This window comes from Lathyrus oleraceus, chromosome 2 (genome assembly GCF_024323335.1).
Source record: "Lathyrus oleraceus cultivar Zhongwan6 chromosome 2, CAAS_Psat_ZW6_1.0, whole genome shotgun sequence".
In the NCBI taxonomy this organism is placed as follows: domain Eukaryota; kingdom Viridiplantae; phylum Streptophyta; class Magnoliopsida; order Fabales; family Fabaceae; genus Lathyrus; species Lathyrus oleraceus.
The window spans coordinates 38,433,964-38,457,069 of NC_066580.1; the positions used below are offsets into that span (position 1 = coordinate 38,433,964).

The window sequence follows — 23,106 nt, forward strand, 5'->3', positions numbered from 1 at the left end:
GTGATCTGCCAATTTACCGGTGCAATTCAATTGCAAACAGGTTTGCACATCACTACCGTTTTATGCTTCTAATTTGTAATCTCTAAATACATGATGCATTATGATTGAATTTTTGGATATGTAACTAGATTTTGCATGTGGGTTTAAGTATGCATGAATATCCTGAATGTTTAACCGTGTAATTTCTGTAATGGATGCCATAGAGTTCGGAGTTCCGGAAATCGTACTGTTATCAAACTCAAAACCCGCAGCCGTTCGCTAGCACCTCGCTCAGCGAACATGTAGCGAGTGTTCGCCAAGCCTTCGCTATGCGAGGCAGTAGCGAACATGACAGTCGCTGATTTTGCTGTTCTGTTCTGTGCTTATTTGACATGTTTTATTATAACCGTGTATTATTTGCCTGATATTCTTACTACTGTGATTATTTTGTTTGGTGCAACTCTCGATTGCACCCCGTTTTGGTATTCTAATCCGTTTGTTAACTTTTGTGAGGGTTCACATACTCCCGAAGAAGGTAGCTTGCTAGGTATTCCACTTTATTTGTGGGATACCCTTGTGGAGATCTATTCTAATTACCTAACTAATTACAAATGTTGCTTTAAATACATGTGATCTTGGCCCTCTCTTTGTTGCCTTACGGTATTACGGTCATGTCCCGCGAATGTGGGGATACACTTAGCAAAGACCCTTCGATTAAATCATCATGTCCCTATAAGATAAATCATAGTCCCTCGGATGTTGCCTTCGAATATATGATTTTGTCCCTCGATGGCCCGTCGTTGTAGCCTACGGTTAAATGATGATCGTCCCTTCTAATGCTAAGGTATCCTTACAAATGTTGCCTTCTATGACCAATCGATGACCCTACGATGCCCCTTTACATCCAAAGGATAAGCCTACTTACTTCTCAATAGTAAGGACAGTTTTACCCTCATAAGGATAGGAAATACCTATAAAGACCTCGGGTAGGTATAACTCTTAAATGCTTACTCACAACTTAAAATACTTTTCACACCTCACACCTTTCAAAACATCTTTTAGAAAATCACCACTTGGTATACATTCATACTAGAATCATTACCGAGTTATATTTTTCTAAACAACTGTCAAAGTTAAACGAGATAAACACTTTGTATATATTCGTACAAGAATCATTACAAAGTTAAACTCTCTTTTCAAAGCATTTTCTAAACATTTCTCAAACACTTTTTCAAACAAGAAAAACATAAGTGATTAAGCAATTAAGAGCCCATGGATAACCATGGATACAAAGGGTGCTAACACCTTCCCTTTGTGTAATGTACCTCCCGAACCCAAAATCTAATCAAGGTCTTTCCTGTTCTTTTCTGCCTTTCCTTATTGGATAAAAGAAAAGTCGGTGGCGACTCTTGCTATCCGCGACATTTGCTTTCCAAAGCAAAAACACACAAAGTCAGTTCACCGTATGACAGGTATTTAATTCAAGAACTCCTGGTTTCCTTCGTGAAGGACTACGTTCATGTTGACTTTGACGATCATTGAGTGCCATCCGGTCAATAATGACTTTCGCCTCTTCCGCGTTCTTTGACATAAGAGAGCCACCCGCGATAGCATCCAAAAGTGTCTTGTGATTCGATTGGAGCCCATTTAGAAAAATGTGGATTTGAGTGAGTTCATCAAAACCATGGCCTTTGCATTTTCTCAACATTGACTTGAATCTTTCCCAAACCTCGTTTAGAGACTCGTTGCTCCCTTGATTGAATACCGCAATAGCCGTTTTGGCTTCCATGAACCGGGATTGAGGAAAATATCTTTCTAGAAACTTTTCTTCTAATAAATTCCAATCCGTCATCACTCTTGGTGCTTGATCAAGATACCACTCTTTTGCCTTCCCCACTAAGGAATGTGGGAACATTCTCTTGAATAATGCTTCTTCACCCGCTTCCTCTATTCCCGTAGAACCCGCAATCTCATAAAATTTGGTGAGATGGGTATACGGATCTTCATGGTCCATTCCGGTGAATGGATTTGCATAAAGGAGTTGGAGGATTCCGGTTTTCATCTCCGTGTTCCTTCCACCACGAGCAAATTGGGCATTCCGCCTTGGACTATTGGCGGACATTTCGGTAGGAGCTTCACCTGCCATGTTTCCTTTAAAAGTTTCTACACCCACTTCTTCAATTTGAACAAGTGAAGAAGTAGATGCTTCTTCTCTCCGTTTCCTCTCTTTGGCTAGTTTCCTTCTTCTTCGTGTTCTGCTATTGAGCTTTCGAAGTGTTCTTTCAATTTCGGGATCGAATTGAAATTTCTCCTCGGTAGCCTTTCCTCGCATGCACTAGAATCTACAAAACTAACAAACCAAGTGAAACACAAGAGTGATAGTAGTAAAAAAACTTAGAACAATGAATTATTGCAATGCTTGCAATATCAAACACCAATCCCCGGCAACGGCGCCAATTTGTTGAAAAGTATATTTCCGGCAAATATTTTTATATCGTATCCACAGAGATTGGGTGATACTACCGCCGTTCAATAATCTCAATTGTTGTAAGTTTGAAAAGTAACCAAGTTGTTTTTGAGTGAATTGTTATCTCTTAATTAAAATGACACTAAGACAATGAAATTAGTTTAAAATCAAATATAAAAGGCTTGCCAAGATTGGAGTTCACTATCCCACTTTCTTATGTTTCCCTAGTGACAACTATATGGACTCAAAATTATTGATGATATTCAAGTATCCTCTCAATAACATTTATTTCTAAATGAGATTGTGATAATCACTATATTAATCTTTAGACGATTTCTCCATCTAACTATTAATATGACAATCTTTAATGTTTGATACAAAAGAAAAGTAGTATATAAATTTATTTCTACAATTTATTCACTACTTGAAAGCATACTTTAAGTCAAGACTTGAACAACATTTCTCAACAATAACTCAAATCTGAATATTCAAAATAGGGTGAAAGTATCAATCCATACATCAATAATTAATTGTCACATACAAGAGTTAATAGGAATACATAATCAATAAGGGATAGCTACTACCTCCAATCTTGACAAAGTGGGATTTAGCTTCTCATCACCATGTTTGACAACAAAACAAATGGAATGGATTCTGAAAATGGCCTCTAGAGTTCTATTACAAAACTTGTGATAATCTCTCCTTTTCTCCCATTGTGTGGTTAAAAGGTTCATTCTTTCCCTAATAATCTCCTTTTGGTCTAAAACAAAAAAGTGATCTCAAAATGTTCTAAAACTGACACACTTAAGTTGGGCTTCAAATATAACAAGTGATCCAAACTAATAAAAAAGCTTGTTGTCTTCACAGAGTTCGCGGCGCCAACATGGGTCGCAGCGCGAACTGAAGGAAATGCAGATTCTTTGTCTTGTAAGCTACATTAACACTTTTTCTTCCAAACTTTATTCTTCAAGTGTGATTCCAAAATGCCCATCAAGCTCCTTCCAAATTTTGCTCATGCAATCCAATGCTCTCTTGTCCACAATTTCTACAAAACTAACAAATAAGTGAAATATCTACTCAAAACATAATTAAAATAAACTTAATTGCATATTTACTAAATTGTGAGAATAAAAGTGTGTAAATTCAATAAGAACATGGTAAAAGGGACCAATAATAATATATGAAAAGTAGTGATAATTGGTCCTTAACAGTTATTCATCTTGAAGAGTTGTTTTGCCACAATTTTATAAAGGTGGAGATTATTGTTCCTAATGAATCGGTCCTTTTGATTGGTTGCATTTAGAAAAACAACACCTTGGAGAAGTACCCAAGTGTTCAAGATTGGTCTAGCTTACTAAAATTGTATGGAACTCCAAAAGGGACACATGTTAGGCGCGGTGCTCCAACATGTGGTATAACATATGGGTCGTGTGCAACAAGCACCAGATTGATGTGCTTTAATTGAATCATTTGAGAAGATTCAATTATGTTTTATTGTTATTGGTTTAGCAATATGTTTATATGATTTATTGGACAACTGTGAAGATCAAATCAGATTTGAAAGAGATTTAAATTTGAATTTTTAACAAACCAAATCATATCTTTTTGTTGGAGATATTCAAGGAGCAAATCAAATATCCAACAAATTGTGTAGAGATTTTGGACAAAAATTACTGCAGATCCACAAGAAAAAATCTCAAAGTTATTTTGCTATATAAGGAACTCAAACCTACATTGGAGAGCAAGCATTCACATTGAATATTTTAGAGTGTTGGAGTTTACAAGGGTCCTTGTCATTTTTATGCACACCTCTATGTTTCAGTAACTTGGCATAGAAGGCTTGTTTAGTTGAGTTGTAAATTCAACATTATTATGTACACCTCTATATTTCAATAACTTGACATATAAGGTTTGTCTAGTTGAGTTGTAATATTCAACATCATCCATCTTGTTAGATTGAAGTTGATGACTAAGATTTAGTGATTTTTATCTCATATCATAGGTTGTGTGATATAAAAGAAGGTGAGTAGGTTCCCATGTTTAGGGGAAGGCTCTAAATAGAAAGTCATTGAGTAGTTTTAGGAAGAGGCATTTAACAATATATGGTTTGTTGTTGCTTGTAAGTATAATTGTACTAAGCTACTAATAACGAATTTCCTTTATTGGGTTGTAGACTTAGCCCCTCAGACATAGGTGTAATTTCATTGAAATGGGTAAATAATTGATTGTGTCCTTTATTGTTTTTCTGCTTCATCGTCTAGTAATTGTTATTGTAGTGGTTCTAGTGTATCTTGTCGAACCGTCAGTCGAAGTATCGAGTTCGAAATTTGTCCTCTGAGGAACAAAATTTAATACTTACTAGCTCAGTGACCATAATAGTTTTGATAGTCTGGTAAAACAATTCCGAATCATAATAGTTTTGATGGTCTGGTAAAACAATTTCGAGTCTAATAGAACTCATCTTGCTTATGAAGGAAAAAACATGTTATCACCATGATAACATAAAAACACCATATGGTAATTGCGACATAATCCTATATACTTTTTCGTTTCCCTAAAGCCAATTTTAACAAGAGGATATGTGATAGTTCCATTTCACTCAAATTATAAATTCATGCACACCATCATACAATTTCCAAGTTTGACCTAAATCATTAAAAAATATGTCGACAAACTCTAGGTCTACTTACGCATAAGCCCTGTTAGTTATGAAAGTAGGGGTTAGAAAAGTAATACCATTATATCTGAGGGAAAAAATATGGTTGGTACTAAATGAGTGGTATTAATAAGAAAACTTACAATGTTAGAAACTACAACACTTAAAAAGGATCCTAATTGTTTTTTGTTTTCTAATATAAGAAAACTTACGACGTTAGAAATTCTGACTTCTTCTTGTCAAACTTCTCTTTCGACTTCACTTGCTGGTTCTTCACATAAGATCATCATTAAATCTTTCTTGATATTTTCAGTCCAATCCCATTCCTTAAACTCATTTATGATCATGTTCTGTTGATCACTACGTGCTTGTTCACTGGGCCGAACAACTCGTAACCTCCAGTCGAATAATATTCTATTATAATCATTTGACTCGATTTATCATCAAGTTTTCATCTCAACTTATATGGCACATGTTTATGTGATACAGATCCAAATATATTCATATGATTCAAGACAGGCTTGACACCAGACCAACATTCCTCTAGAGTGATTCCTTCTAGCCTTTTTATCAGACATTTGTTTAAAATATATGTTGTTATCGACACAGTTTGTCCCCATAATTCATTGGATATATGCTTGCCTTTCAACATACTTTTCTCCATATTCATGATGGTTTTATTCTTCCTTTCTATAGTTCCATTTGCTGTGGAGTGTAGGGTGGCACCACTTCATGCACAATTCGTTCTTTATCACATAACATGTTGAAGTATTTTGACACATATTTCCCCCCACCATCAGTCCTCAGAATCTTGAGATTTCGACCACTTTGTCTTTTAACCATATATTAAATTGGCAAATACCTTGATCACTTCACTTTTCTTCTTGATCAGGTAAGTCCATAGTTTCAACTGAAATCATCTATAAATATGACAAAGTATATGTTACCTCCAATCAAATCCACATGGACATAACCACATACATCGGAGTATATGATTTCAAGAACTGCCTTCGACTTGCTTCTTGCATCCTTGTTGAAGTTGTTTTTGTGTTGCTTCGCATGCACACATTCCTATCACGCTTCATTTGGAATGTTAATTTCTGGTAACCCTTAAACCATATTTCTTCTTTTCGAATCTCTGATGTCTTTGAAGTTGAGATGGCCAAGTCTATAGTTCCATATCCATTCATCTCTATTAGTTTTAGTTGCAAGGAACTTGTGCTCCATCACATTAAATTCAATCTTGAAAGTTATATTCTGAGACATAGGTGCCTTCAAGATTAACCTTCCACCTAAGTCTATAACTTTCATCATCTTGTCTTTGATCGACACTTTGTAGTTCTTTTTGACCAACTACCCTATGCTGAGCAAATTGCTTTTCATGTATGGTATGTACAGTATATTGGAAATTATTGACCTTTTGCCATCTTTCATAATAATCAGAACATCACAAATACCTTCAGCTGCTAGAGTATTGCCATTTGAAAATTTTATCATGTTCTTCATTGAAGGTTTCATGTTGACAAACCAATTTTTCCTACTAGTTATGTGTAATAAGCATCATGAGTCCAAGTACCATTGACATTGGAATCTCTCTTCATCTCTTGTTGTAACCATCAACAACATTTATTCTTCTTCATGCTTTGTAAAGTTTGCATCATTTTCTTGATTCTTCTGTTTTTCAGGACAATCACTAGAGTATTGACCATACTTATGACATTTAAAACACTGAATGTGACTTTTGTCATATTTTTGACCTCCACCTCTTCCTCTACCTGTAGCACCAAATCTTTGGTTGCTTTGGTATGAGGGTTTTCTCTGATTCAACCAACCTCCTTCTTATTGATTTCGACTAGTCGAAGTGTTGTGGTCGCATCTACCTTTATTGTCGAGCCACTTCCTTTTTCCTTTTTTTTCTCTTGTTGATTGTGCTTGCAAAGCCACATCACTCTTCGAATTTCCTGTAGCTCTTTCAACCATTCTTTGTCTATGAGATTCAAGCGTACCTTAAAGCTTTTACTTTGTCAATGTTGACAAATCTTTTGACTCTTATATGACTACCACCATATAGTGGAACTTTGGAGCCAATGACCTAGATATCTTTGCAACAACTGATATTGATGTCAACACTTCTCCACATACCTTGATTTGATTCACCAGTTTTGTAACCCTACTGAAAAAATTAGCCATGCTTTCATTGTCTTCCATTTGAAGCAATTCATATGTTCTTTTATGAGTTTGTAACATCATTTCTTTCACCTTTTATGTGCCTACAAATGATTTTTCCAGAATTTACCATGCTTGTTGATTCATCATCATTAACCTTTTTGAATTTGTTTGCATCAACGCATTGATGGATCATAAAGATAACTTTATAATCTTTCTTCTTCAATTATATGTGTGCAGTCTTTTCTTCATCCTACGTGTTTGTTGCAAGTTGTATCACTCATTCCTTCATAAGATCCCAATGATCCTGATAGGAAAATACAATCTTTATTTGCTTGCACCCATTCTTGTAATTTTGATTCTATAGAATTGGGAGACTTGACAGAAAATGTCCATTCGAATGATTAATCATTTTATGCTTCCTAGAATCGCTCAGCCAATGCTTTAGATACCAAAAGTTGGAAATTCACCAATCTCATCTCAATAATTTCAGCAAAACTTGATGAATTATAAACCAAATCTTGGTGAACAATAATCAATCTTTCTGATTTATAACTCCTCTTGTTCTTCACTTTTCACTCGAGTGAATCAACCACACTTTGGTTGCAAGATTTCCCTGCATAATTGATAATGAAAATAAGCAAAACTGAATTGGGGAAGAAAATAAAATTAGGGTTTTTGAGTAAGGAAGAAGAAAAAGAAATTTCTACAAAGTTCCTCTATGCTCTCAAACTGCCGAGATACACTACTTCGACGTTTTGACATTTACACAGTTCAATAGTTTCTTACTTCTGTCGAGCAACTTACTTCGACACAAGAAATTACAATTCAGCAATAACGATGAATATTTAAAACGCCAAGAAAAATAAATAGAACCTTCTCCTTTGACTTTTGTGTATCACAAAATAATGTTGGCAACAACATATCTTCCCTCCGTTGATTGTAATGGATGAATTGCATGGCGTAACTCTCCCACAACATACAATTTATAATTTTATGCCTTTAGATATAAAAATGTTATAACATGTGTAAAGAAAGTAAAAACGTATTAAAAGATGTATAACAAAAGCAGGATCGTCTCAACCCTTAGACCAATAAAGCACTAACTTTAGGCCCCAATATATATATATATATATATATATATATATATATATATATATATATATATATATATATATATATATATATTGTATCAAAAAATGTTTGTCAATTATTATTAATTAAACTAACTATTAGTTTTGTTAATTGCATTTTTTAATTATTGTTGTCGATTGTCATAGCCTATATGTTGTAATTTTGTAGCCTTAGTGTTTGCAATTTCCATTTTATCTTTTATTAACATTGCTATTCTCATCACACTCCTATTTTTAAGGTTAATAGTCATATTGTCTTTCTTTGTTCCTCTTCAGAATCATAATGTTGCTTTCAAGTCTCCTTAACTCTTTATTTTATTGAGTTGTTCTTCCCAAATTTTAATTTATATCTTATATTACATCACTATTTAAAGACATGTGTTATTTATCTTGAATTATTTAATTTATTAAGTTTGTTTATTTACTTGCAGCCTTGTGTTTAATTTAGTTACTTCGATCATCATTTTCATTTCTTTCAAATTTTTATTTGTTTGTTAATTTAATTTTTTCAGTTTTCAAAGTTTAAAATATTCGTCATATTTTCAATTTGTTAAGTTTTGAATCAAAACAATTTTTTTTTGTCTAACATGAAGGAAGACAAGTAATAGTGTAACATTGAATTTTATGAATCAGGTTATTCAAAATTATCAAAAAAAAATTAAGCTTTTATGCATCATAAAAAAGGACTTTAGATAACTTATTAAAAAAAAAAGCAAATATGAAAAAATAATGATATGCCTATTCATATTGCTATAGAACAATTAAAAGATCTAATTATATTTTTTGAAAAATACAGGGAATATAGTTTTGAAACAACTCTCATTTTTGCTAAAGAAAGTGATATATAACCCACATTTAGTTAAAAATAAACTATTTGTGGAAATAAAGATTTTGATGAGAATATCAATAATGAAGTTGTTAAATCTCATAATGAATTATTTAAAAATGATTATTTTTTATATATAGTAGATAAAATAATTACTTTATTTCAAAATATGTTTGAAAATTTTAAATTGAATAATGATATTTTTGGAATTTTTGTTAACATTTAAAAAATAAGATCATTAGATAATGAAATGTTAAAATAATATTGTCTTAATGACATACTTAATTATGTACAAAAAAATCAATTCTTTCTCAAATGCATATATTGTTTATAGAATAATATTAATGATTCGTGTAAGTGTTGCTTTTGCATTATGTAATTTTATAAAGTTAAAATGTTTAAATGCACTTTTGGTCTTCTAATTTAAGAGTTTTAAACAATTTGTCTCTTATTATAAAAGCTGCGATTTTAATCCCTCAATTTTGATTGTCTTTGTATTTTTTTATGGATACAAAAATATTTTTTAATTAGGTGACAATGGTGATTAGGATAATTATTAATTAATATGTTTTTAAATGAATTAATATTTAATAAATTGAACTAATATATTTCTAAACTAATTAATTAGTTAGAACCTTTAAAATTAAATCTTTTATATACACCAATAGTCCAATAGGTTAATTATCATTCTATTTCACTTAAGTATAACTTATGTTTATGTATGTTGAAGCTTTATAAAACTCTTACAATATTTAAATCGACGTGGGACTTGCTTAAGAGTAAAATTGCATCATAGGATATACAAAGTGTTAAATGAGTAATAAGAGGACATTTTCAACAAAACTTGGTTAAAAGATGTGCAATATATTTTTCTAATTTACCCTTTTCCAAAGAGATTCATTTTTATACACTATCAAGTCTATCGGAATCTACGACAAACAAATACTTCGCTAAGAATGTGATTATGTTTGGGTGTCTTTATGAGCAATTAACTATATGACTGTTAGAGTTGAAAATATATTAGCATACTTTCCAAAATACAATAGTGTTTTCAATCTACCTGTAAGCTGGTATTTTGATATTGTAAGAAAACAAGGAAATTATCAACCACCAATATGCAGAAACAAACAAGCATCAAACCTACCATCGTTTCATTATTTGACCTAAAATTTGTAAGTAGTGTATATGTAATTATCAGACAATAGCTACCATAACATGTTTATCATGAACGCACAACACTAATAGGAGGGAAAAACTAAACACTTGACAGTTCTATTGGTATGTTATACAAGGACAACCATATTTATATGTTCAATGGTAATATGGACCTAAAGAAAGCAAAACAAGGCGGCCAAAATAGCATAAATTTTTGTATTTTTTATATGTTACAATCACGTGTATATCAGCATTATGATATGTAGAAAAATGTACAACTAGTGTGTTCTTAAAAGGATAAATACAACAATAAAGAAGAAATATGCATACCATACCCACACGCCCGGATAAACAAGCACAAAAAGGAAATTAAACAACGAGAAAATAATTACTTTTTTGTTGAGAATGTATCAAGTGTGAGTACTGTGGGTAATAGTCTCACATTGGTTGAAATATGGAGACTTGAGCATTTATAAGTGAGAGAACCCACCCACATACGACCTTAAGGTTTTTGGTGAATATGTGATGTATCTCTCACAAAATGCTCTAGAAAAGAATTCTCATAATGTTCAATGTTCACTAGTGAAAAACTCCTCCAACAATGGTATCATGAGCCTTTGATTCGAGAAATTGACCGACTTACTTGTATCGAAAGTCAACGGTGCCATAAGGGTGTTAAGTAAGAAACGTTTTGTTGAAGAGTGTCAACGGTGCTAGGATGGTGAATAAGAAACGTTCCACTTGAGGGGGAGCATTGTGGATTCACACTTGAGAAAAAATGTTAAGAATGTATCAAGTGTGGGTAGTATGGATAATAGTCCCATATTGGTTGGAAATATGAAGACATGGGCATTTATAAATAAGAGAATCCACCCACCTATCACCTTAAGGTTCAGAATGGCAATATAAAAACATGGTTAAGTTATAGCACGGTACATGAAAATGTCGTGACTGACAAACATATATTGAACATCGTCATCATCTCGAATCTTTTTCTTATAAAACTTCATCTGGTTTTCTACAAACCAAATCATATTTTTATAGATGATTTGGCCCACAGGACTGCACTGCAATTTCTTTTCTATTCTTTATTTCAAATGTGAAAAATTTGATCGTCGATTTATTGTAAACTGAGTTAGCTCTGTGTTGTAAAAACAAAAATTGAATAATTGATGCTCAAATATTTCACCTTCGGTATGGGCACTGATCATGTAATGTTGTGAGGAAGATTTTTTTTTTAAATCTAACTTTAGTAATTCTATTGATCTGTATGGGTATTGATGGTGAATGCATTGATATGTTATTCACATGCAATTAAATAGGGTAAACATTGAATACATTGATCACACAATTCATATGCACAGACAAGATAATACAATGCATGCGCCTGGTAGAATCTCTGCACACACAAAACATGCGCTTGCACACAAGGAATCTCACAAGAATCTCTGCCCTAATAGTCCAAAGCAGGTGCTCATTCCCTAGGCGCATAAACCAACCTAGGCGCCCATGCTATTGGTGTCTCTTCATTGCATGGCAAAATTCACATGTACGCGCCAATAGCCTTGGTGCATGTGACCTTGCATGTGAATATTGTATGCATGCACCTAAGGCTATGGCGCATCCTCTATCATGCCATGCATGCATCCAATCACATGTTGCGTAGGTTGCAAACCTAATAAAGACTTCCTCATCTATAAATAGGGCATCAGTTCACAACATCTCATCATCTGCAACATTAAGCATTCAATCTCTGCAACACTCAATCTTTACCATATTAAACCTCTACAGCATTATGTCTCTGTTGACTATGGGTGATGAACACATATGAACACTCGACAATATCTCGACATTTGTATGTTATTACTCTTTTGTTGATTATTTCATATTTATTTCGTATATCTTTCTTATTTATGTTTTTATTATATATTACTTCTTCTTATTTTATTTCTTACTTAGATTTTATTAGGACCCAAAGCGATTTCGATGTTGTGTACATGAATATGTACCCCACGATCCTTTAATAGAACCATATATTAGAGGATATGGTTTTGGAAATCTCTTCAACATAGTCTCGTACTCGGTGAGTGTACCATCACACTTGAGGACGTCTACATGTTATTGGGTCTGCGTATAGATGGTAAGACTGTGAATGATATAGTTAATTAGGACAACTCCATCTGCAATGAATTATTGGGTGCCCCTTTGTGTGACGACCAAGCTGATGGAGAGTCATCCAGTCAAGCTAATGGGCAAGGTATAAATTTAAAAAATCTTAAACAATATTATGCAAATATAATATTGTCTAAAGAATCAACCGAGTACGAAAAAATAATTAAAGCTCGGTGTTATATTATGATTTTATTTTATAATTTTTTATTTTCAGAAAATACTGGTAATACGGTAAATATTATGTATTTACCGTTATTACGCAACATTAATAAGGTAATCACATATAGTTTGGGTTCAGCTATATTGACCCATCTATATAGTGCAATATGTAAAAATGCCAAAAAAAATACTTGTACTTTTTTATTGATGTGCGTATTTGCTATAAGAATGGGATTGGTCAAGAATGATGTCACTTGCCCCGGTAAACGAGAATCCATTCATATTCCCGTTTGCAACAAAGTAAGTTTAACACTTTACCATTTAATTAATTATACTTTATATTACAATTAACTATAAATAATATTTTTCAATTGTTTATGATCTATGTGGTCAGTTAGAGGGATGAACTACAATAGGTGTCAGAAACACGCTATAGTAGTCTATCGCAATCTTTTAGACCATACTGGACCAGACGATGTAATACTCCTACACAACTCTATTTTAATTTAAACATACTTATCACATTATTTAACATTTAATCATGTCGTATTGTTGTACAATTTATCTGGAGGTCATATCTGGGTCTTGATCATCAGGTTAATCATGATGACGTTGCAGTTTGGACAGCAAAAACACAAATTATCCGGTTCACTATTGTGGAGATGCACTAGAGTGACTGGGTAAAACTGCAGTTCGGCATGCAGCAAAAGATTCCAGAACCTCCGACGTGTTTGGGAGATTGACATCAAAAAAGAGTTGATGCCCAATGGGATTATTTTGAATGGAGAGACTTCGCAAAAGAGACGTGTCGTCATTGGAGGAATCGACGACAACGCATCTTAAACGAACCAGTCATCCATGGTGCTAGACCAACTCAACAATATATGGCAAGGTTTAGGTTGGTAACAACGCAACAATTTGTGTCTGAGCCACAATATTTGATTGATCTACGCCAACTAGCTTCGTCATTATACGCCTAACAACAAGTCCACGTCCAACACCAATGTAAAACCACCCAAACCCAACAACCAACCTCACACCATCAACCTACCACATACACCCAACAACCAAACACCCAACTTCGCAACCCATTCATGTCACCCACCCAACCTCGCAATTCATTTATGCCACTCACTCAACCACAAAACCAAGAATCAAACCCAACCCACCAACAACCATACGCATCAACCGCAACCGTCTATAGCCTAATTGATTCATATGTGTCACTTCATCGTAGCCCCCCACCAATGACCACCCAAACATCTCATCACCAAAACACTAAACCATTGTTTAACTATAGTACACCTCAAGAACCATTGCTTCGTTCCCGAAATGATTCAATATCCCAATTCGGACAATTATACTGTCCACAATGGACCCAACTACATCAACCTAACTACGATAACATGGGCATCGAACTCCATCACGGAAACGTCGTTGTCCAGATCCCCCCGACTATTGGGAACAAATGATGACACATCTATCAAATATCGCTGGAACTTCCACCAGACCTTCACACCAGCCATCATTGGATCAGGTCAGCATGCAAAGATCCCAAACACCTCAGGAAAATCGTGAGAGACCTCAAAGACAAACTAGCGCACCTTAATGTGGAACATGAGGACGTTTTGATCGGGCCGATCATTAAATTTTTGTCAATCCTATGTAACTTTTATTATATCATGAATATAATTTTCTTTTAATATTATATTTCATTATTTATTATTAAAAAAATAATAATACAAAGGTGTATACGTCAGATGAATTGGCGCATACACCAAAGGTCAAACATAGGCGCCAACACCCTGGACGCCACCATGCAATGTTTCAAAAGCACGCGCCAGTGGTGCTGGCGCCTTCTCTTGTTTCAAAATGGATGAACTAGTTCATCTGACGCATCTGTTTTAAAAGATGATTATTTTGAAGAAAAAATTAAAATATTTATTATTTTGGATTTTTTTTAAATAGTGCTTATTTTAAAAAAAATCACATAATGATCATATAAATTTCATTTATTAAATAAATAAATAAATACATTTAAGATAGAGAAAGAAAAGAAATTGACATTTAAAAATAAGGATTTATTTCTCAAGTAAACTAATAGTTAATCAAAATAAATTTAGTATTGTGCTATCAAGAGATGAAACATTTTAGTATCGTATTTATGTAATAATTCTATTACGTTCCTATCAACCATATAATAGTTTATCGATAGAGCAATACTAAAGATATGGCTAAAAAAAACTGATAGATAGTTAAAAGTTTACTTAGTGTTGTTGAAAATTTTAAAGTAAATAAAGATCATATAAATTCTATTTATTAAGTAATTATAAAAAAAAATACATGTAAGATGGAAAAAGAAATTAACATTTAAAAATAAGGATTTCTTTCTCAAGTAAAAATAATAGTTAATTAAAATAAATTTAGTATTGTGCTGATAGTACACGTGGGATGAAACATTTTATTATTGTATTTATGTATTAATGATAGGTTTCTATTATTATTCAACCATCTAATCGTTTATAAATAGAACAACGCTAAAAATATTGTTAACAAAAACTCATACATACTTAAAAATTTACTTTATTTTAATTAAATATTAATACATTTTTTATCTAATAAAAAAATGTGCCGAATTTTAACTTAAATAAATTCCTAAGTTAAATATTATAATAATACTAATATATCATTATTATAAAATAAAAAGAAATAATAGTAATAAATATTTATTATTAATATTTATTATTATTATTATTATTAAATAATAAAAAATAATAGTAATAAATATTTATTATTAACATTGATTGTTTTTTACTCAGAATATTGATATTAATAATCCTTATCATTGTCACATTTTTAAATCACAATATCGATAATAATAGCCAATTATTATTTTCACTTTACTTAATTACCATATCAATAAAAACTGAATACAAATAATATAAATAATATTTTTTTTATAAAAATAAAATCTCTGTAAATAAAAAAAGAGCCAAACAAATTCTAATAATAATCGAGGGAGTACTTTTTTCTTAAACAATGCATATTAATGTTTTTTATATGTAAAAAAGGAATCCATTAAATTTTATTTATATTAAGAAGTTGATCTTTATTGTTTTTTTGCCGAAACAATTTATTATAGTGTTGTTGAAAATTGTAAAATCAATTATGTTCCTATAAAAAAAATGACATTTGTAAATACCGGTAAGATAGAGAGAAAAAATTAACATTTAATAGTTAATTAAAATAAATTTGATATTGTGTTGATAATAATATGTAAGATGAAATATTTTTTTATATGTATGTGATACCACTTATTTGATAAACGTAATATTCATATTCTTAATATATTTATGAGAAAATATAATTAATTTAGATAAATTGATCTTTTAATTTTAAATACATTTGAATTGTCAGTTTTGTTTATGTGTGAACTTCATCAATGATGTTACCGATATTATTTGGATTCATGTTAACATGATATTTTAATATTCACATAGATATTTTAATTTAAAAAATATTAAAAATATTTTTTAAAATAAAAAACAATTTATAAAATCAAATTTTGTCTTCTTTTTTTCTCCATTGTGTTTCGTCTTCTTCTCTCCTACATCGGCTTCTTTATGAAATCTGATTTTATAAATTATCTTTTTTTTTTAATTTTAAAATATATTTAATTTTTTCTAAATTAAAATATCCACTTGAATATTAAAATATCATGAATTGCTGATATGGAATTAAATAATATATATCATATTATTGATGAAGTTGACGTATAAACAAAATAAATATGAAATCACATACATCCAAATACAATCAAAATTAAAAAACTAAAATAACTAATTTTATAATATAAGACTAAAAGTGCATTTAAATCTATTTATAATCTTAATTAATTAAAATGTGATTGCAAAGTGAAGGATTCCTTCTATTCTTCAATCCACACGCATTACTCTCAAATATTTGAAAAGGAAGCATTTATATGTTTGTTTTACAATTAAGAAAGAAAAAAAATCATATAATAAATCTCACTTTATTTACCAAGTTTTTTTTAGTCTCGTTCAAAAAGAGAAACTCACATCAAAGATATAACTAGGGTAAAATTAAAAACTAATTTCTATACAATAAAAAAATAACAAATCGATGAATAATCAACATATGTAATATTTCAATATCACCTAATGAACAAAACAATCTACGATAAAATATAAATTCCTAATTTCAAATTTCAATACACTTGTTATATTCATGTATAAAATTTTAGATGTATTCTCAAAAGCTTAAATTCGGAAGCTGTGAAAAACATCTACAAGCAAGACATAGTACATTAACAAATTAACCATAGCCCTTAAAATAATGAATTGTTTCTAAATACATTAATCATCCAAAAAAAATGAATTTGTGGTAGATAACTTCTAATTGAGAAAAAAAAATGTCACAAACTACCTATATACTCTTTTTTTTTCAAGGGAATTGTTCTTTAGGTTTTTTTCACAGCAATGTTCTTTCTCTTTTTCTTCATTATTCTATCACTTTTATTTGTCCTCAAATTCACAGGAATCGACTCTCTTGTAACATTCCCACAATCTGCACAAGACTCACTCAGAACCTTTCCACAATCTGTACAACAGCTGCAATCAAATCATTCAAATCCACTTAGATCAAAATTAACGACACAGCAATAGATCATAAAATCTCCTTTTTCATAATAAAGTAATCAGAATCAGAATTTGATTGAGAGATTATAAAAAAAAGCGATTATTGATTTACCTGAAATATACACCATCACATAAATAAGATGTAGTGTGACGAAGAATGCAGCAATGTCCGCAGAACTCCATGGCAACCATTGTGTGTTAGCAGTTTCTTTTGGATTTAAACGTACAAGTGTGAATAAATAGGGCTATAACTACTTGGACTACAAGTAATGCGTTATTTTCTATTTCACAAAAGGCCAAGTCCACCTATTAAACAAAAGATCGTGTCCACCTAGATATACATATATATTAAAAATAGAATATATTTATGTTATTTAATGTCAAAATTAATTTTTTAATTTATAAAAATATTTTTTTAAATATTAAAAAAATATTTTAACAAAAAGTTGTTTTTAAAATATAAAGAAAAAATAGATTTTTTAAAATAATTCTTTCTTAGCTGAAGTTGGGTTTATTATATAGTGAGTTATACTATAAATTATCACATTAAAGGACTCAAATTGCAAAATTATAAGGTAATAAAAAGAACAAATCCAAGTGAGTAATATAGGAGAATACAAAATCCAATTAAGTCTATATTTATCTTTTTTTTTCGAATGGCTAAAATCAAACCTACTTTTGTACTATACGATTTAAAATTTCACAAGAAGAAACTGCAAACTCCAAGAAGCAACACTTCTTCATAGAAGAATTCTTGAAAAAAGGAGAAAAATGTCGTTGTTGACTTCTGAAATAGTAGTATCTAAGTTTTGCTCAACATTTTTCTAGTCTAAAAGCACTTTGATCAACTTGTTCAGGTCCCATGACACATTTCAAGTTTAATTGCACAAAGATGGAAAATTTTCAATTCAATATGACACATTATCATCGGTCAAAAGTGACAGTAGAAGCAATCACAACCATAGCGACTACTCGAATGTAGGGATTTCCGACTAGACAGTATGAGACAGAAACATCTCCAATCCATCCATTTTGCCCAGTTCTGCTATCTATCAACAATGTGATACATGTGTTTTAGACCTTCCTTCTGAAGTAAAAAAGGAAAAACAAGGTGGTAATAATGCAAGATATTGCCACCCAGAAACATTAAAAAATCAATTCAAGAAGGACTATCTCACATTACCACTGTTTATGAAGTTTAAATAAAGAAACGGTGTTTACAAAATGAATACTTTTTACAAGGTATAGCAACCATCCTATGGAACCTAGTTCTACAAACATTAAGGTTTGAACAAAGGGCATCAAGGGACAAAGGAGATGGGGACATAAAGTCCAGCAACGATGACATAGAGTTTCGAAGTATGGACTTGGATCCTCTACAAACGTCTACTGCAGATGAGCTCATTTTCAATAACTACTCCGCACTAAGAACACACACCATTGAAGACATATGTATAACCTGCATAGCATCTAGTCTACTTTCTTTTTCTAAAGAACTTTCTATTAAAACATGGAGAAATTCTCCCCTGTTTTTCAACATTATAACTTCATTTACAAAAAAAAAAATCAGAGATATCAATGTGACAACAGATATCAATGTCTCTGTCTAACTCTCCTGCCATTTGTTTCGCCACCATCTGAAAGTTGGGCCCATACACTCTGAGATTTCTCCCCTGTGCTGCAAGTATCACCCTCACAGCCAGCAATTGTCTTCAAGATCTCTGACTGTAGCCATGGACATTTCTCTTTCATAGACTCAAATCCATCCGTCCTCATGATAGCTGCAATGTGTCCAAACAAAAAGAACCATCTTATTAAGCATGTGGATAGTTGAAAGTATATTAAAATAATTGTCTGTGCCCAAAAGTAGTTTTAATACTACATGATTAAAACATGAACTTACAACAAGGGGTCAAGATGGCAAGCCAATCTAAATCTTAAATGTCCTAAAATTTAAATACAAAAACAAATGCAAACCCATCAACAATGGTCAGGACTTTCTGAATGCAGAACAATTACATGCTTGACATAGAAATATATAAGCACAAAAAAAAAAAGTGGTGGAAAGAAAATAACAAGAGGAGGGAAGAGGAAGGAGATTATGTGGGTCTAAATGTTTTAAAATGCATATAAGGTCAAAAAATCATCAACAAAAATCTTCTCCCACTAAGTAAGGTCCAACTAAGTAGTAGATCAAATAATGTGATAATGTCTTTCGAGAGAGCGAGTAAGCAATAAATTGTTATAGTAATTAGTAACAAATCTTTCATTTCTAGTAAAAGCTTGGAAGATTTAATTGCCTTTTGAACAAGTGGCATTATATACTCCCTCCATTTCAAAATGACTAAGAATGCAAGACTAACACAAAAATAAATCCTATACAAATATTGCCAATTCAGTTCTTTTTCCTAATCTTCTCTCTCTCATCTCTCTAATATTCTAGTGTTTAATGGCATTGCCATGACATTATCTCTACTATCATTTATTCCTACTAGTTTGCATTTGACGTATATGAATCAAAAACAGTAACCCTAGTGGACTCTCGTCAAACCCTCCATAATGTCATGAATTCTGTAACTGGTTAGATGCAAGTGAGAGCAAAGATCCCCAAAATGTACAATCATACTGAATTGTCTGAACGTTTAAGTTTAAGGATCGTGAATTTTATTTTGGAATACATTATCTACCTTTATTGCTCTATGCCTACCTCTGTATGTCAAACAACTGTGTTTAACAAGCATAGGAAGCTAGTAGCTGAATGCATTTTTCTTTTCTATTTTTAGTTACTTTTCCAGTGACAAGTGTTGTAAGTTAAACATTGGTGTTTGTGTTGGCACGGTTGCTCGTGCTAAGCAAGCAAAAACAGGTAATTAATTACTAAGTAGGCATACCTGCTAGATTTTGAGCAGCAAATTTTAGGCAAACAGCTTTTAACTCTGCGGCATGGCATTGGTCAGCCAATGTTAAAATTCTGGCTACAGAGTTCACATCAATGTCATTGCAAAGACGAGACTCGCACATCAGTTTAAGCCTGTCCAAGCCATACTTGTCTGCTGCAGCTAACAATTTTGCTATCAATGTCTCACAAACCGGAAAATCACTAGATGATGTTGATGGAACCACATCTGCCTCTTCTGTAAGGGTATCCCTGTAGATAAAATGCAGCATTGCCTGTAAAAGTAAGATGTAAATCAGGACATCTATCTCCCGTAGTTGTACTTTCCATCTTAACACCTTTAGAGTGTGTTCTTATCAACAAAAGAAAAATTTAACAAGAAAAATCTCATAATAACATAGTAGATCCTAGCCATGCTTAACACTACCATGGAAAGAAGATAGTGAAATGGAAGAAAAAACAATAAGAAATAAATAGTTTTTACCTTAAAAACCTTTGGTTCTAAATCTGTTACAACAATCTCCTGTTTGTCCGTATCCACATCCATACCATTTAAAAATTTGGATCGAAATTCTGGGGATCTAGCAGCCAACACGATCTTATGACCAGGAAACCTCTCCCCAGCCACATCAAAAGTAACATCTGAACCTTCCATATTCTCCAGTAGTGTGCCAAAGTGTGATCCAATGTCAGATTCTGGGACGTGAATAGAGTTAAGAAGAGGACAATCAGTGGCAGAAACTACAACTCCAACAGTACAGTTGATTTTTAAGCAGTCGTTCTTGAGGAATTCAGAGCTTTCAAGCAAATTCCGTCTGAAAAATCTCTTGTACCCCCTGCAAGAACATGTGAACAAGATTATCATTTCACAAATCTCAACAAAACACTGTACACTCATACAGACCTTAACGTGCATTGTCTGTGAGGTGTCAAAGAGGAAAAAGTTAAAAATCTATCAGGACATTTACAAAATAATTTATCCCTTCCCCAAATCTTTTAAGAGCGCACAGTCCTTAATTTTGAAAAAATTGAAATGATAGAGTTCTTTTTAGGTTAACTAAGGTATCCACTTGCAGATGCATAGACAAACCAAGTAAATGAGATTCATTGAAGGGTGTAATCAAGATAGTCTTTTTGACAGTGAAGCCTTCATGTATAATACAGTAATAAAGTCATATTTCATATACACCATTAAATGTAACTAAGAACAAGGCCTTCTAATTCACCTATCTAACGTTTTTGAGGAGCTAAATACTAAGTAATCATGCATTATTAACAAAAAAAAGGCTATAAACCAGTGTCTTAAAAAAGTAATGATACTGATATAGTGCGTATGTTTGGATTGGCGGTGGATATAATTGATTTTGACATAATTGAGTTTGGTAAAATTGATTTTAACAAAATTGAGTTTAGCCTAATTGATTTATGTTTGGATACATTTATGCAAAAGTGAGTTGAACAATAAACTTCAGTGTAAAAATCATGTTTAAACTTAGAAGCTACAAATTCTAGAATCAATTCTACTTTAGAAAAACCAAACACCTCAAAATCACTCCATAATCAATTCTACATCTTTAAAATTGCCTTTGCCTCTTCCAAAAGCCAAACCAAACACACACTGAATCACTTATAAATAACAACAATTACAAGGTTCATCACTTCATCATATGCATAAAAATGAGAAACTCACATTAAATTCAAAATACAAAAAATCACAAATTATCTTCACACTAAACCACAAACATTCAAAATTTCAAAATCACATAAAAAACGAAGAATTAAAATAAACAAAAACCTACCACATGCTACCCTTATACTTCAGAGTATACGGACCACTCTCAAGAGATCGATCAAAATGGCTATGAACTTTATGCTTCCCCTGTCCACTCTGATCAACAAGCGTGAGTTCAAAAAGCGCTCTTACATCGGTTCCTTCACTAGCTAACGCGATGAAAACGGAAACATAATTGGAAGCATCCTCCGGATTCTTGCCGTCAGGATAGAAGTAGATCGCCCACTGATACCCTCCGACGGTGAACACATCGCTCGCAATGTGTTTTCCCACTCCCATTCCCTTCGCAAGCGAATAGCCTTGGATCAAGAACTTGTGCGAGCCGTTAAGTGTTTGCGTAATCGACCTCGAAATCGACGGCGATGATTGCGGCGGTTGTCTCTCCGATGATACGGTTCTTCTAGTCATGGCGGTTTTGGAAACCGGGGTTCATGTAAAACGACGACGGAGAAGGAGTGTGTGAAATTTGAGAATTAGGGATTTGTTTTAATTTTGAATTTGTTTTGGGGGATTTGGGGAAGAAGTGTTTTGGGTTGAAGGAAAATGACGATGTTTTAGACGTCAAGGGATGTGAAATGTCGTGTTTGTCCCTGGAAAGTGGAATTCTGTGTGCGGAATCTTGACGTGGCAGATTGTTATTGGGAGTCTGGATGCTATAGTTCTAAGTTTGGTTGTAGGTGAAATCTATTGATACTATATATATCACGTGTTACATACATGTCCCTATCGACTCAAGGGGAAATGTTTTTCTCATGAACTATGGATAGTAAGGAGTAGTGTCTTCAATTCGGATACCACTTTAGATTTTTTTAGTTGAATTAGTTTGATTCAAGTGTATTATATAAAGGATTATGACATCTTATAAGAGTAATGACATCTTATAAGAGTTTTAGGACGACTATTAGGTTGAACTGAGTTAATACGTCATTTAAAGGTAACAAATATGTATGTTTATTTTGTGTGTTAAAAATTTTGATTCGTAATATAGTAAGTAATGAGTTAAACGAGTAGATATGATTAATTTTATCACTCTTAAAATTTAAAACT

At 32.3% G+C, this 23,106-nt stretch overlaps 1 protein-coding gene and 1 long non-coding RNA gene across 2 annotated transcripts; both read right to left on the bottom strand.

Annotated features, from left to right (window-relative positions):
- Positions 1-16,980: 16,980 nt before the first annotated feature.
- LOC127121096 (uncharacterized) lies at positions 16,981-17,626 on the bottom strand. Its single transcript, XR_007803309.1, has 2 exons — positions 17,484-17,626; positions 16,981-17,344 (listed from the first exon to the last, which is right to left on the bottom strand). It is a non-coding gene; the product is annotated as an uncharacterized LOC127121096 (long non-coding RNA).
- Positions 17,627-18,529: 903 nt separating this feature from the next.
- On the bottom strand, positions 18,530-22,597 carry LOC127117942 (BTB/POZ and MATH domain-containing protein 4). Its single transcript, XM_051048070.1, has 4 exons — positions 22,067-22,597; positions 20,752-21,103; positions 20,263-20,542; positions 18,530-19,152 (listed from the first exon to the last, which is right to left on the bottom strand). The coding sequence occupies exons 1-4, from the start codon at positions 22,465-22,467 to the stop codon at positions 18,965-18,967; spliced, it is 1,221 nt and encodes a 406-aa protein (XP_050904027.1). The 5' UTR covers positions 22,468-22,597; the 3' UTR covers positions 18,530-18,964.
- Between the last annotated feature and the right edge of the window lie 509 nt (positions 22,598-23,106).